At 31.7% G+C, this 14,903-nt stretch overlaps 1 protein-coding gene across 2 annotated transcripts; it reads right to left on the bottom strand.

Annotated features, from left to right (window-relative positions):
* Positions 1–5,750: 5,750 nt before the first annotated feature.
* Positions 5,751–14,417, bottom strand: LOC145312969 (uncharacterized). Of its 2 annotated transcripts, XM_080152182.1 has the most exons (13): positions 14,377–14,417; positions 12,620–12,671; positions 11,363–11,410; positions 10,710–10,787; positions 10,475–10,573; positions 9,603–9,794; positions 8,255–8,353; positions 7,548–7,646; positions 7,276–7,374; positions 7,104–7,202; positions 6,850–6,918; positions 6,200–6,253; positions 5,751–5,863 (listed from the first exon to the last, which is right to left on the bottom strand). In XM_080152182.1, exons 1-12 carry the CDS (start codon positions 14,392–14,394, stop codon positions 6,210–6,212), a joined length of 996 nt encoding a protein of 331 aa, XP_080008308.1. In that variant the 5' UTR covers positions 14,395–14,417; the 3' UTR covers positions 5,751–5,863; positions 6,200–6,209. The 2 variants fall into 2 exon arrangements, with proteins under 2 accessions (XP_080008308.1, XP_080008309.1); XM_080152183.1 differs by lacking the exon at positions 11,363–11,410 and having other exon boundaries at positions 14,377–14,413.
* Between the last annotated feature and the right edge of the window lie 486 nt (positions 14,418–14,903).

Raw genomic sequence — 14,903 nt, 5'->3', positions numbered from 1 at the left:
TTTATCGGCGATTGCCTTATCCCTTTAGATCCCTGGCTTAATGCATTCACTTGTTTTTTAACAAACTAATAATACCAGGGAGGGAGGGTACATTTTACTGTTTATTACACTAGTCCCTAAAGTATTAAATATCGTTTTCTTATTTGTAGGCTTAACAACTTTGGGGACCTTTGGTGAATGTTGATTAGTAGGTTCAAAAGTTTCAACCATTAATTTTAATCTAAAGATAGGGTAATTTTGTGTATCATGATTTGGGATGTACATTATTTAATCGGCCATTGTCTTATCCCTTTAGATCCGTGGCATTCACTTGTTTATCAACAACAACAAACTACTTATTTGCAACATAATAATTTATATGTGCACAGTATTTCTTCCCAGGGATCTAAAGGGATAAGAAAAAAGCCGCTTAATTGATGTACATCCCCAATAATAATACACAAAATTACACCATCTGCAGATAAAAATTATTGGTTAGAACGTTGGGACACTCAACTTAATGATTCATCCAATCAATATTTACTAAAGTCCCCACAGTTTTTAAGTCACCAAATAAGAAATTTTTTTAAAAAAACTTTGGGGACTAGTATAATAAACAGATCATTTTCCCCTCTCTCTTTGATTAATATATATTACATATAATACAATGATATATTAACAGGGGAAAATTTGTCAGCAATTTAGCTTGCTGATATGGACCTCATTTATTGCTCAGCTCGTTAATCCAGTAGGAAGGTTGGTGATTGGGTAGAGGGTTGGATAGGGTGAATAAATTAATTTAGCCAGCTGCGAACATCCCTTATCATGAAAATACATGAAAATCTGGTGCAACATCCAAGTAATATTATATCGATTGTCGCCGCACAAGAACGTATGGTAACAATAAAAAACATAATGTTTTGTGTCTGGCCTTATTTTATAAGGTCTATACAGTACATAAACAGGGATCTTAAGGGATAAGAATATGGAGTATAAATTATTTATACTCCCAGATTTATGATTCTGTAGATTAGGAATATTGGCTGAAATGTTTGGACAAAACTAGTTTGGAACTGACCAATCAAAATTCACTAACCGATTCTACATCCATTGCAGAGACATAATAATCAGAGAGATAGGGGACAATGGGCTGTTTATTTCACTAGTCCCCAAAGTTTTATATTTACGTTTTCTTTTTTGTTGACTTAACAACGAATTATGGTTGGTTGGATTATTCATTTGAGTGTTCAGACGTTTCAACCACTAATTTTAATCTGCAGATGGTGTAATTTTGTGTCTCATCATACATCAATTTAGCGGCCATCGTCTTATTCCCTTAGATCCCTGGATATTTAGTTGGAGAGAGAAGGACAATGGGCTGTTTATTACACTAGTCCCCAAAGTTTTATAATAACTTTTTCTTTTTCATTGACTTAACAACTTTTGGGACTCTAGTGAATTTTGATTGGTTGGTTTATTAAGTTGAGTTTTCAAACGTTTCAACCACTAATCTTAATCTACATATGGGGTAATTTTGTGTATCATCATTGGTAAAATACATCAAATTATCGGCCATTGTCTTATTCCTTTAGATCCCTGACTTTTACACGGGGTGTTTAAAGAGCTCATCTTATTCTTTTGAAATATTTATCCCCAGAGAGAGAAATAGAGGGAACAATGGGCTGAATTATGATTGGTTGGTTTATTAATTTGAGTGTTCAAACATTTCAACCACTAATTTTAATCTACAGAAGGGGTAATTTTGTGTCATCATTGGGGATGTACAATGTACATCAATTTATTGGCCATTGTCTTATCCCTTTAGACCCCTGCTAACTAGTTCAGACTTTTAGAGGGGGTGTTTAAAGAGCTCATTTTATTAGTTTTATATATTTATCCCCGAAGATAGAGAGAGAGAGGACAATGGACTGTTTATTACACTAGTCCCCAAGGTTTAAAATAATGTTTTCTTAATCGTTGGCTTAACAACTTTAGGTACTTTTACTGAATTATGATTGTTTTATTAAGTTAAGTGCATGTTCAAATGTTTCAACCATTAATTATGATCTACAGAAGGGGTAATTTTGTGTGTCATCATTGGGAAAATACATCAATTTATTGGCCATTGTCTTATCCCTTTAGATCCCTGCTAACTAGTTCAGACTTTTAGAGGGGGTGTTTAAAGTGATCATCTCATTAGTTTGAAATACTTATCTCAGATTATAGGTCGTAGAAAGCAAGTTGATATTAAGCAAGGCTGTACTTTGACATAGTTTCAGAGATAACAATTAAAATTTATTTATCTCATTAATTTGTTAGTTCGTTCATCCCGTCGGAGGGTAGAAGATGGGGTAAAAAAGGGATGGATTTAGGGTATCATTATTTTAGCCCCTTTGTTAGAGTACATGAAAATCAGGTGCAACATCCAAGTAATACTATATCGATTATGGAAAGGTTTATAAATATATTGGGGGAGGGTACCACCACGCCCATAGATTTTTCTATTTTAACCTCCGCCCTCCTTCAAGTGCTTCTAGAGGCCTTTAAAGAATTAATATCAATGAAAATCAGTGAAACAAACACTGGTAGAGATACTGTGCCCATAAAAATTATTATGCTAAGCATTATTCAGGGATCTAAAGGGATAAGACAATGGATGAAAAAATGACATGCATAAAATTACCCCTTCTATAGATTACATTTAATGGCTCAAACGTTTGAACACTTAATTTATTGATTTAATCAATCAAAAGTCCCCAAAATTGTTAAGCTAACTAATAAGAAAACGTTATTAAAGACTGAAGGGACTAGTGTAATAAACAGTCCACTGTCCCCACCCTCCCTGGTATTATCAGTTTGTTGTTGTTGATAAACAAGTGAATGCATTTAGTCAGGGATCTATAGGGATAAGACAATCGCCGATAAATTTATGTACATCTCCAAGGATGATATACAGATTTCACCTTTTATAAATTACAATTAATGGTTAAAACGTTTGGACACTCAACACACCCCACCCGAAGGCGTGTTAGGTTAGAAAAAACCCCCCGCAGAAACGGTTTACACAGGATGTACTGGGACCTTATGATGGTTTCAGAACATGCTTTCCCTAAATTGAGTTAGTACCTTCCCATAGTTGAAAATTTTAAAATTACTTTTGGTGATTAAATATTACTTTTATTTTTAGAGTACCTTAACCTAACCTGCTTTATTGTCTTATTTTGTCTTTCATGTTTATCATGCAAATTCGCTGACATTGCAGTTGAAATGACAGATATTGGAGCTTTCTAAAAAGGTCTCTAACATTTTTCTAGCTCTAATACTTTTTTAAATATCTTATTTCAAAGTATTGCTGTAAAATCATCTTTTACACAGCAAAAAGTTGAAATATAAAATTAGTTATTTTAGAGTAAATTACATGTATCTTCATATAAATCTTTCTAATTTTGCTCCAAATTGACCAAATTGGACAGTTAAGGTGCCTAAAACTATCTACATTCAATGGACAATCCAAATACACACTTTTTAAGACTTTATAAGTCAACAGGAGAAGGCTAAAATGAAATATCAAAGGAACAAATGTAATTTAATTTTAATTAAAAATCACTATTAAGGCATTTTTATTAATGTAAAAGGAGTATTAAGGTACAAGAAACTCATAATTAATTATGATTTATTATTTTTAAAAATCTCAGCACTAGTTTAGAGTACCTAATAGTGTTTATCAACAAAACAAATGTGGCCTAAGAATAAATTGTTTCTTTTATTATATGTGAGATCATCCATAAAAGTCTTTTAATTACTATGTTTTTTTTAGTTAAGATGGCAAAAACTAATTTTGTTTCATAAGGTTATAAAAAATCAAAAAAGCCAATCAACTATTCTTATAAAAAATTACTAGAATTAGTAGATTACATTTGTAACCTGCTTGGAAATGATTAAAATTCTAACCAATTTTTGGTTTATTTTCAATGTTTATGTCTATTTTCCATAAGATATGTTTCTATTGGTTCAAAATATCAGATGATTGTGTTTTATTGGCTTTCTAATTACAAAGTGACAACTTTATACACCATAACTTACCTTAAAATCCTTTCTAAAGTCGATTAAATTTCAATTTATTTTAAAAAATAGGAAATATTTTTTCCTTTAGCATTTTTAAAAATCATTTCAGCATGCTTCTATTGGCTTATATAGTCTTAAACTATGTATTTGGATTGTCCATTGAAAGTAGATAGTTTTAGGCACCTTAACTGTCCAATTTGGTCAATTTGGAGCAATATCAGAAAGATTTACATGAAGATACTTGTAATTTTCTCTAAAATAACTAATTTCATATTTCAACTTTTTGCTGTATAAAAGATGATTTTACAGCAATACTTTGAAATAAGATATTAGAATGGGGAATGGGAGAGAAGTGGTTGTAAAAAAATTTTAGTTTTGAAATAAAGAGGTCAAATTTAAGGGGTATGTAATTTTGACAAAATTTATTTTTGATTGTTTGAGGTGTACCCTCAAAGTAGATAAAAATATTTCCAGATCATTGAAAATAAAGATCATTTTGGTCTTGCTGGTTGCTAGAATTGTGTTTTTCGAAAGACAGACAAAAAACATATTGCCTCTTCTCTAGTAATTAATTAAAGGATGAAATAAGAATTATGTGCTATTTTTATATTCACAAAAGCTTTGTTTTCGACTGTTTCCAATTATCCTTGCTATTTATTTTAGTCGGGTACACAAATTGGCGCAAAGGGTCACCAGATGGTGGCCAAAAAGACAATTGTGTTTGGGTAAGTTTATTTCATTTATTTATCTATAAATAAAACAAAATGATATAACATAACTATTGTAAAGTAAAATATAACTCTTTTCAAAAATTTATATTATGTTGATATAATAACATTTTTTTTTAAATTTTATATAATGCAAACATTTATAGATTTTGAATATGTGTAATTGTAGGTATTTAGTGATGATGGCAAATGGGGTGATGGAACATGCAATTTTGAAAGATCATCAATATGTAAACTATAAACTCAAGCATATAATATTGCTTCCTGTGAATAAAAGCTTTAATGATAAATCTTAAATTGTTATTAATTAAGTTTTAATACTTTTATTTGTTATGCCTGGTTAAGAAACAAAACATTCCCTGTTATCGCATAATTATTGGTAAGTGCATGAGCAGTAGGAAAAAAGCAAAAGAAAAATAATTACAATAATAAATGATAATAAAACATATAAAATTATATAAATCAAATAATAAAAAATGCAAATAACTTGACAATATAAGCTACTCTATAATAAGTCTGAAGTTGTGTATCAACAACCTTTCAGTATCTAATGTGTTACAGTTTCTATAACTTACTATGTCTCTCTGTTTATATAGTATCCAAATGGATAGTGAAAATGGCCAGAAATCTTTCCAAACCGGGTATCAGGCTAAACCTTACTTTTTATTATATCATTCATTATCATTGGATGTACATATATTTTTTTCCAAAAAAACACCACTAAATACATTCTTTTTTTAAAGTAAAACTCCACAAATCAATAATGAAAATAATATATATATGATTAAATTGTGTCATGGTTATATGGATAAAATAAGTAAAACTTTGAATTAGAACAAAAACCTCTTATTTTTTAAAGTACCTGATCTAAAAATATTTAAGAAAAGTTTCAATTTGAAATTAAAAGTATCTAACCAAATGAGTCAAAGGAGCTATTCTAAATTTGCTGAAAAAGCAAATATTTATTAAAGACAAGAATAACAACTAACATGTTTATTTTTTATTCTATGAAAACAATTTAAGCAAGGAAATATTATTTTTAAATGACTAAAGCTTGTAGGAGTTGACCAATAACTTCTATCAATTCCTTTCTGAAAATATTAAAACTATTTATCTGATATATATCAAAATTGATGAATATCAAGTGAGTTTACCTAAATATCAAATATTATTGGTAGCAAGGAATTAAAAAAAACTTAATATGGATAGGAAAAATTATAATTCAAGAACAATATTAGATAAAGACTTATAGCAACATTATTTTATGGTAAAAAACTTATATTATTAAGTCAACCTAATTATGCATTTACTAGTTAAAGCTATTAGTTTTCATGAACTCTTGAAGTTAAAAAACAATATAATTCAAAGATTGTTTAGAGGGCAGGTTATTATATGATTTCAATTATTTTTTCAAGTAATAATTTTACCTGGCTCTTGTTATTTATTAGTATTTTCATAAATATCACTTCCACTCTTGGCTCCTAGAGTATTTAATAAGAATTAAAATTTAATAAGGTATGAATTACTTTCTTTCTTTAAGGTCTCACTAACCACTGTATTGGCTCATATTCCTGGATAAATTCTATGTCCTGGGCTGTTACACCCATAGAGGCCCCTAGGGGCACTTTAGGAGGGGGGAGTTGGATTGGATAACCCATTTTTTTAGATTTAAAAAGAAAAGGGATGGTCAATTTTTTTAAAGGTGATTCCTATTTGGAGGTTGGATGTACCCTTTTCCTAAATTATTAAAAAATCTTCCAAGGACATATAAGAAGCTACCCTGTAAAGGAGAACCATATTGGTTCAGTGGTTGGCAAGTTTGTTTAATACAAACAAACAAAAAAATACATAGACAGACATTGTTCTACTTTGTATTGTAGCTTAGGTAAGGTTGATAATACTCAACCATTCTAAAATAAGAAACACTGAAAAAAAAATAATATTATCTTTAGGGTGACCTAATTGGAAAGGGATCATTTATATGACTGAGATTTCACAGGGTTTGAATCCCATGCAGTCTTATGAAAATATGAAATAGTTTAGAGCCTTACTTGATTTATATCTATTGAATTCTTACCATATTCTCTAAGTATTTCTGCTACTTTAGTATTATCCTTTTTAACTGCCCAGTCAAGTGCGGTATTACCTAGATACAAAAGAAGATTGTCTAAGCTAATTGAAAAATAAATGTATATATCTTTAAGATTACCATTGTGAAAATTGCAAACACTAAAATCTGTTGTTTAAAATCTTTTGGTTCAGATAAATAGTTTGCTGTGGATAGAGATTAGAGATGCATAGATAGAATCATCATGGAATAACAAAACTTACCCCACTTATTCTTAGCATTGATATCAGCTCCATGTTCCAACAGAAGCTTCACTATATCCATGTTTCCATTCTCAGCAGCTTTAATGAGACTGGTTCTTCCTGAAAATAACAAATAAAAATATAAAATCTTTAATATTCACAATCTTAGGTGAATATACTTAAAAATACTTACCACTATTATTCTTTACATTGACATCAATTCCATATTCCAATAATATCTTCATCACATCAATGGAACCTTGCCTTGCTGCACCCATGAGACTGTTATTTCCTGGATATACATAAATTGTGAAGATTATTAAAGCGTTATAGATACATATAGAAACCAATGAAAATAAATATAATAAAGCAATTAATAAAAAGAAAAATTAATATATATTTTGGGGTAGTTGTTTAATCTACACCAAAGTGTCTTTGGCATTAATATCTGTTTCTAAAACTAACCAGAATTATCTGTAATATTGACATCAGCTCCATGTTTTAAAAGTATCTTTACTATATCAGTATGACCATTTGCTGCCGCCTGCATAAGACTGGTCTTTCCTAGATATAGATATATCAAAATGATTTTTTATTGTGTATTCAGTCAGAGGTAAAAATATCATGGATAATAAAATGAAAAATTTAAACCAGTTTTGTTAGCCTTAGTACTAATTTTATGATTTTTATTTTAATAGTTGATAAAATTGAGAACTGGTTCTAATACACCAGATATAATCAGTTTTAAAGGTATCTAAAGTAACAGGATGTCTATTTGTCTGTGTGTTTGTACCAAAGGATCTCACTAACTGCTGAACCAATTGGGTTCTCCTTAACAGTGTAGCTTCTCATAGGTCTCTGGAAGGTTTATAACTATTTTGGGGGAGGGTACCACCACCTCCACAATAAAAATTGCCTCAAGAAAAAATTCCACCCTTCTAAAAACAAAAAAAAAAAATTTTTAAACTAAAATTAGATATGCGAGGCCCCCCCCAACAAAGAAAAGAAAATTCCTCCCCCAAAATTTTTGTTCAACTATTTCTTTTAAAATCTAAAATAAGATTTTGGTTTATCAAATTTGACTCTCCCCTCCTCAAGAGCCCCTAGAGGCCTCTAGGGGCATAGCCACTAGTATTATATATAATACTTAAATAAAGATCAAATATAGTAACCATATTTTGTCTTGGCATTGACATCAACTTCATATTGTAACAATAGCATCAATAGATCAATTTCTCCATCGAACGCTGCATGATGAAGAAGTGTATACCCTAGACATAATTATTGTAAATTATTTCAAAACATTTGAAAATTGTAATTCTTAATAATTTTGGTTATATTGCATTATAACATGTTTAAAATATATAAAAGGTGTGAAAAAAAGGCATTCTGTTTTAAAATTCAAATTGTACTGCTTGTGATATCATACGAGGGGCCATAAGCTCTACTTTTTGGAAATATAATTATATAAAAAAGTAATTATAAATATATCATAAGCAAGAAATATATATATATACAGGGTGGGGCAAATAAGACCGGACAAACTTTAAATGGCCATAGCGCCAAAACTACTTGACCAATCAGGACGTTTGACCACACTATAAAAAGCTTAGGTAATGACCTTTTAGCCAAAAAAAAACTTTGGACGTAGATGGACGTGTACAATGAGCTGGCCGTGCATATGTTCAACAAGGCAGATTCTAAATGCGCCGGTGGTTTAATCTGGATTCTCGACTAGGGCCCACTAAATCTGACCTCAGTCCATCTGTAGGTGAGGTAGAGTTATGCAACTTCCTGGGGATACTATTAGATACATAAGTAAGACACTAGAAAAGACTAGAGCTCTCTATCTGAAATGGCTTGGCCGTAGTACTCCAGCAAAGTGAAACGGGGCAGATTTTGAGATGTAAAAAACGTCAAAAACCATGAAAATTTCTCGGTTCTTGATTTTAGGGACCCATATTGAACTTTAAGACTCATTTTAGACTATGGGTTGCGCTGACAACCTTAGCTGAAACCTCATGCCATTTCTAAAAAGATAAAGAACGTTGTTCTAGCTAAACTGTGATCTAAATAAGAGCCTCCGTGTATAAGGGTAGCTTGAAAGTTGGGCGAATTTAGATCCTGCGGTTACTCATGTTCTTAAGGAAATGTGGCCTCCCAGCTGCCCGATCTTAATTCAATGGACTTTTGTGCCTGGGGCTACTTTGAAGCATGCACCAATAGACGTGCCTACACCACAAAGACCTCCCTCATTGCCACTATCAAGGAAAACTACGCCAGCTTTGACAGGAACATTTTGACCTGGACCTGCCGGCGGTTGAAGAGGCGGGTAGAGGCGGTAATTAAGGCTGGCGGCGATTTTATTGAAAAATCTAATAGTCATATACCTATTTTGCTTGCCAGTTTTTAAAATTCAATAAAATCTTTAAAATTGACGATTTTATGTTCATTTGTTCAGAAGTTAGAATTTGTCCGGTCTTATTTGCCCCACCCTGTATATGTTAATATTTAACTAACCTGAATAATCCTCAACATTGATATCTGCTACATGGTCTAATAGTAATTTGAGTAATTCTTTGTCAATTTTTGTATTTAATAGCCAATATCTATCTGTCAATATCTTGGCATTGAATGTAGCACCATGTTCCAATAATATCTTTACTACATCTTTATGTCCAGATTGTGCTGCATACTCAAGACTTGTCATTCCTAGAAGCAAATATTAAATGGTGAAAAAAATCACTTTCAACTTTCATTATTATTCCTTTAATTTTGGTTTAAAACTAATGCTCCAAGTTTCTAATTCACGTAAACAATATTGAATTGTTAATCGACTCATCTCTTCAGAGCACCGCAGTTCAAAACCTAGCCATTGTGGAGAATTTTGCTCTACCAGGAAAGTGCAGTAATCAAGTGTGATTAAGAAAAAAAAATTTAAATGATGTTATAATGGCAAAAAATACTTATTTGAAAATATCTTTGAAAGTATCTTTCTGAAGATTGCAAAAGCATGAAACTTTAAGTTAAAGATAAATAAAATTAAAGTAAAAAACATTGTTTTACTATAAAATATTTGAAAATATCAATATTTGTGATATTTATGTCTTTGATTAGTTTAAAAGTAATTAAAATTTGTAGACAAAAGGGAATTTAAATTTTAACAGTGAAATTCAAAAAATAAATCTTATTACATGCCATTTCTTGAATTGATAAGGCTAAAATAAATTCTTTCTTTATGTATCAACATAAAGCATTTTAGTTTTTGATTTTGTCCTAAGTTAACTGTAAAATTTTAAAAAAGTATAATTGGTGACACAAATTTTCAATTCAAGAAATGGCAATTGTCTTTTTTTCCCTTTTGGTCTAATCAATATCTTTACATGACTAACCTTCCTTATCTGCAATGTTGACATCTGCTCCATATTCTAATAGAATCTTTACGGTCTCAGTTTGACCTTTCTCTGCTGCAACCATGAGACTAGTTTTTCCTAAAAGTGAATATAATATTATATTAAAAAAAGTATATGTATATTTTAGACTGATTGTTAAGCTGTTAAATCTTTTATTTTCTACAATTAAAATAAGATTAAAATATCATGTATCACATCAAAAGTGTTAACACACCTTGAAAATCTTTTTCTTCAATGTAAGCACCAGCATCTACATGTTCAGTAGATCCATTTTCCGCTGCTTGTGATAATTCTAAAATATTCACCCTTATCAAGATTATGATTTAAATTTTCTCTTTTCAATAGCAAGGGAAATAATATTACAAAAAGTAGCTAGATCTAAGTTAAAAAATGTCTATTTTCATTTCTTACCTTTTTAATAATTGTTAGCTCCTCCTACCTCTCAGTATTAATTAATTTGTACACCTTCAAGGAAGGTTGTTTTGTGTTTTAAAAGGGCTTCTTGTCTGAAGCAATAACCTACATTATATGTGAAGCCACTTTCCCTTGTGGTATTTTCATGTTAATAAGATTGACAAAAAAATTTCAAATCTTACAGTTAGTATTCAAAGACAGACAAACATTCTGTTACTTTTATATAAGAGTTATAATATAAACAGTCAACAAAAGTGCTGGCTGGTATTCTCTTTTTTCCGTTCAGTTTTTAAAATAAAAAAATCTTATGAAATGATTGGCAATAGTCTCTTCAGAACTTTTTTTTTCAATTTTGAAAATTTGATATCTGATTGTTGCGGCCAAGGTTGTATGAAAATTTTAAGTGGATTGTACCAAATGGTTTATAGAATTTGGATAATTTTCCTTACTCACCTGTTATATCTTCATAAGTATGATAGTAATAATTTTCTTCCCAGATGACTGAAATACAGGTAAGATAATAATTTACACATTAAATTTAAGTAAATAAAAAATTAACAATATTTTATATTTTTCAAAATATAGGCATTACAGGTTTCTTTATATAAAAAAAGTATTTACAGATTAAGGTTGCCAAATAAAATGAGAAAGGCAAAATTTTTAGCCATCTAGATCAAATAGACCTTCAAATAGGGGCTTGCAAAGGTGGGTATTTCTACCCCCCCCCCCCTAAATATATTAACCCTTTACAGTCGGGCCCCTAGCCGCACCTTAATTGGTTGGGGGGGGGGGGGGGGGGGGCGTTCAACGCCCCCCCTTATTATCTCAGTTCCTATTAGAGCTAGAGGGCTAAAATTTTTTGTGCAAGTCCCCTGTTTGATAATGAATTTCCGACCTTTTATAGGTCTAAGTCAATTTTCGCTTCCTTCACCCTTTTATTTAACAACCTTTGTTTTTAGGTCTTTTTTTACTTAAAAATTTCAAACGGCTGTATTTTTCTTATTTTTGAAGCTAGAAGAAAATTTTTTTTCCAGAAAATGTTTATCTTTATGTAAATTTTACATTAGAAATATCAAAATATAAATTTCAGCGGCCGCAGCTGTACTTGGCAGCTGCCAGCCGCCGCAGTCGGCGGTCGGCGGGAAAACGGCGGCGGATCTTCATGAAATTTTGATACGTTATGTAGACATGTCAGAAAAGCTTAAGTTTAAAATTTGAAGTCTCTAGATCAAAAATTGCGGCCACAGGAGCCTTTTAAAGATTTCTGAAGACCTGGAGGATCAGGACCTGCAGGATCATACCTGGAACCTGAAAGTGACTTGAACACCTGTATTTCATATAAGGATGTACTACTAGAGGATTTTTTAGTAATTTGGTATGATAAAATGCTTTGTTTTAGTCAAAAAAATATTTTTGCTCTTTACCTGGATGACCCTGCCAGGTTTGCTGGCATCCTGTGCCCGCCAGGATGGAGATATTCAAAAAATTCCAACTCTCAGTTATGTGTCATACCCATACTTAAAAAGTCAAGCAGTTTGGGCTCTTTATCTTTCACTCACAGAAAATGAGATAGAAAAAACCGGATGGGGGGGCGTTCAACGCCCCCCCCCCCCGACCGTTAAGGGTTAAGAACCCATTTTGTTAGGGATAAGGATATTTTACAAATTTTAACAGTCTTGTTTCATTTTATAAATCAATAAAAATACTTACTTGGATCGAATACTGGACTTGATGTGATGTAACTAACATACAATAGTAAAACCTAAATAAAAACATCATGCTTAGATTTTATTTTATTTGATTGTCATAATTCCATTTGGACCAAGAGGTCCATTAAAGGAATATCATATTGTCTCATGTGTCTATTAACCCTTAACGGTCGGGGGGGGGGGGTGGGGTTGAACGCCCCCCTTCCGGTTTTTTCTATCTTATTTTCTGTGTGTGAAAGATAAAGAGCCCAAACTGTGTGACTTTTTAAGTTTGGGTATGACACATAACTGAGAGTTGGAATTTTTTGAATATCTTCATCCTGGCGGGCACAGGATGCCAGCAAACCTGGCAGGGTCATCCAGGTAAAGAGCAAAAATATTTTTTTGACTTAAACAAAGTATTTTATCTTGCCAAAATACTAAAATATCCTCTAGTAGTACATCCTTATATGAAATACAGGTGTTCAAGTCAATTTCAGGTTCCAGGTATGATCCTGCAGGTCCTGATCCTCCAGGTCTCCAGAAATCTTTAAAAGGCTCCTGTGGCCTCAATTTTTGACTTAGAGACTTAAAATTTTAAACTTCAGCTTTTCTTACATGTCTACAAAACGTATTAAAATTTCATAAAGATCCACTGCCGTTTTCCCGCCGACCGCCGACTGCGGCGGCTGGCAGCTGCCAAGTACAGCTGCGGCCGCTGAAATTTATATTTTGACATTTCAAATATAAAATTTACATAAAGATAAACATTTTCTGTAAAAAAATTGTTCTTCTAGCTTCAAAAATAAGAAAATTACAGCCGTTTGAAATTTTTAAGTAAAAAAGGACCTAAAAACAAAGGTTGTTAAATAAAAGGGTGAAGGAAGCAAAAATTGACTTTGACTTACTTAAGGTCGGAAATTCATCATAACACAGGGGACTTGTACAAAAAATTTAGCCCTCTAGCTCTAATAGGAACTGAGATAATATGGGGGGGCGTTGAACGCCCCCCCCCTCTGACTGATTAAGGTGCGGCAAGGGGCCCGACTGTTAAGGGTTAACAAACTTTTTAACTATTGAATGTGACATTTTCACTGTAATCATGCATCAACTTACACCAGCCTAGGACCAAAACTGTACACTCAATTAAAATCCAAGAGCAATTAGTATCAGTTTCCAAGATCTTAAGAGACATATACACCACAATAAGATTATTCTAAATAAAATATAGATATGTCTGTAAGTTTGCACAAATCAATAGAGCTGTGAATATCTGTGATTTACATTTTCTCTAGTTTTTGTGATTTACAAATATTTTAATGCCACAAGATTTTTGTCTGTCTGTGTGTAGGAATATCAAGATAATATAAAAAAATTGTTAACACAAAAACTAACAGTTAAGCACAATCCCCCCCCCCATTTCTTTATTTTTGATAAAAAATTTCAATAAGGTGGTAACATTTTTTTCCTATGCCCCACTTCTGTGGATAACTAACTAGCCCATGCTACTTCTTTAAACTTTCAGAACCTCAATATAACCTAACCTAACCTGACCTAAAGTAATAGTTCCAAAAGTTACTACTCCCCCCCTCCCCTTTTTTTTCAGAAAGGGAAAAGGGTTGAAATGAAATATCAGTAATATACCAATTCTATGGATTCTGCAAATATCAAATAAGTTAACACTGTATTGATGTGTCTTAGATGGATAGACTGATGTTAATTTGTTAAAACATACACTAAACATAAAATAGCTGCACTGGTTAAAATAATATAACTTACACAATGAAGTTTAACCATCTTGACTCTATCACAGTTTAAAACTAACTGAGGGTTTAGTTGGGTGTGTTCTATTTGGTGTTTCTAAGTGTGTCTGGTTAGGGGAGTGTGAGTGTATGTGTGTTTGTGTGTGTGTGTCTTTGCAAGGTTAACTCTGTTTGTAACCTTGAGAAAACCACTTTCAATTCTTGAGAAAATAAAAGAGAGATTTTTTTCAATGAATGTGCATTCAAGTCTAAAAATCTATAATGAATTATCAGATAATGGGTGTTGTTTTTGATCACTAGAGGTAGTTTTCTCTTATTTACTAATACCTACAACTAAAAGGACTGGTGCATTAGATGGGTTTTTTTTAAAAATAATTATGAGGAATTATTTTTCTATATCTTTTGGAGTGAAAGATTTACATTATTGAGGAACAACTAATTGTGTCCTAGTTTAATTATTATTTGAAGTAGATAGAAAAATAGGAGAGAGGAGGGGGGGGGGGACATTCATCATGGAATGGTCCATCCAAAATCCCAAAACAA

This window comes from Acartia tonsa, chromosome 3 (genome assembly GCF_053477335.1).
Source record: "Acartia tonsa isolate MP-2025a chromosome 3, ASM5347733v1, whole genome shotgun sequence".
NCBI lineage: Eukaryota > Metazoa > Arthropoda > Copepoda > Calanoida > Acartiidae > Acartia > Acartia tonsa.
This window is presented reverse-complemented; position numbering and strand designations above follow the sequence as displayed.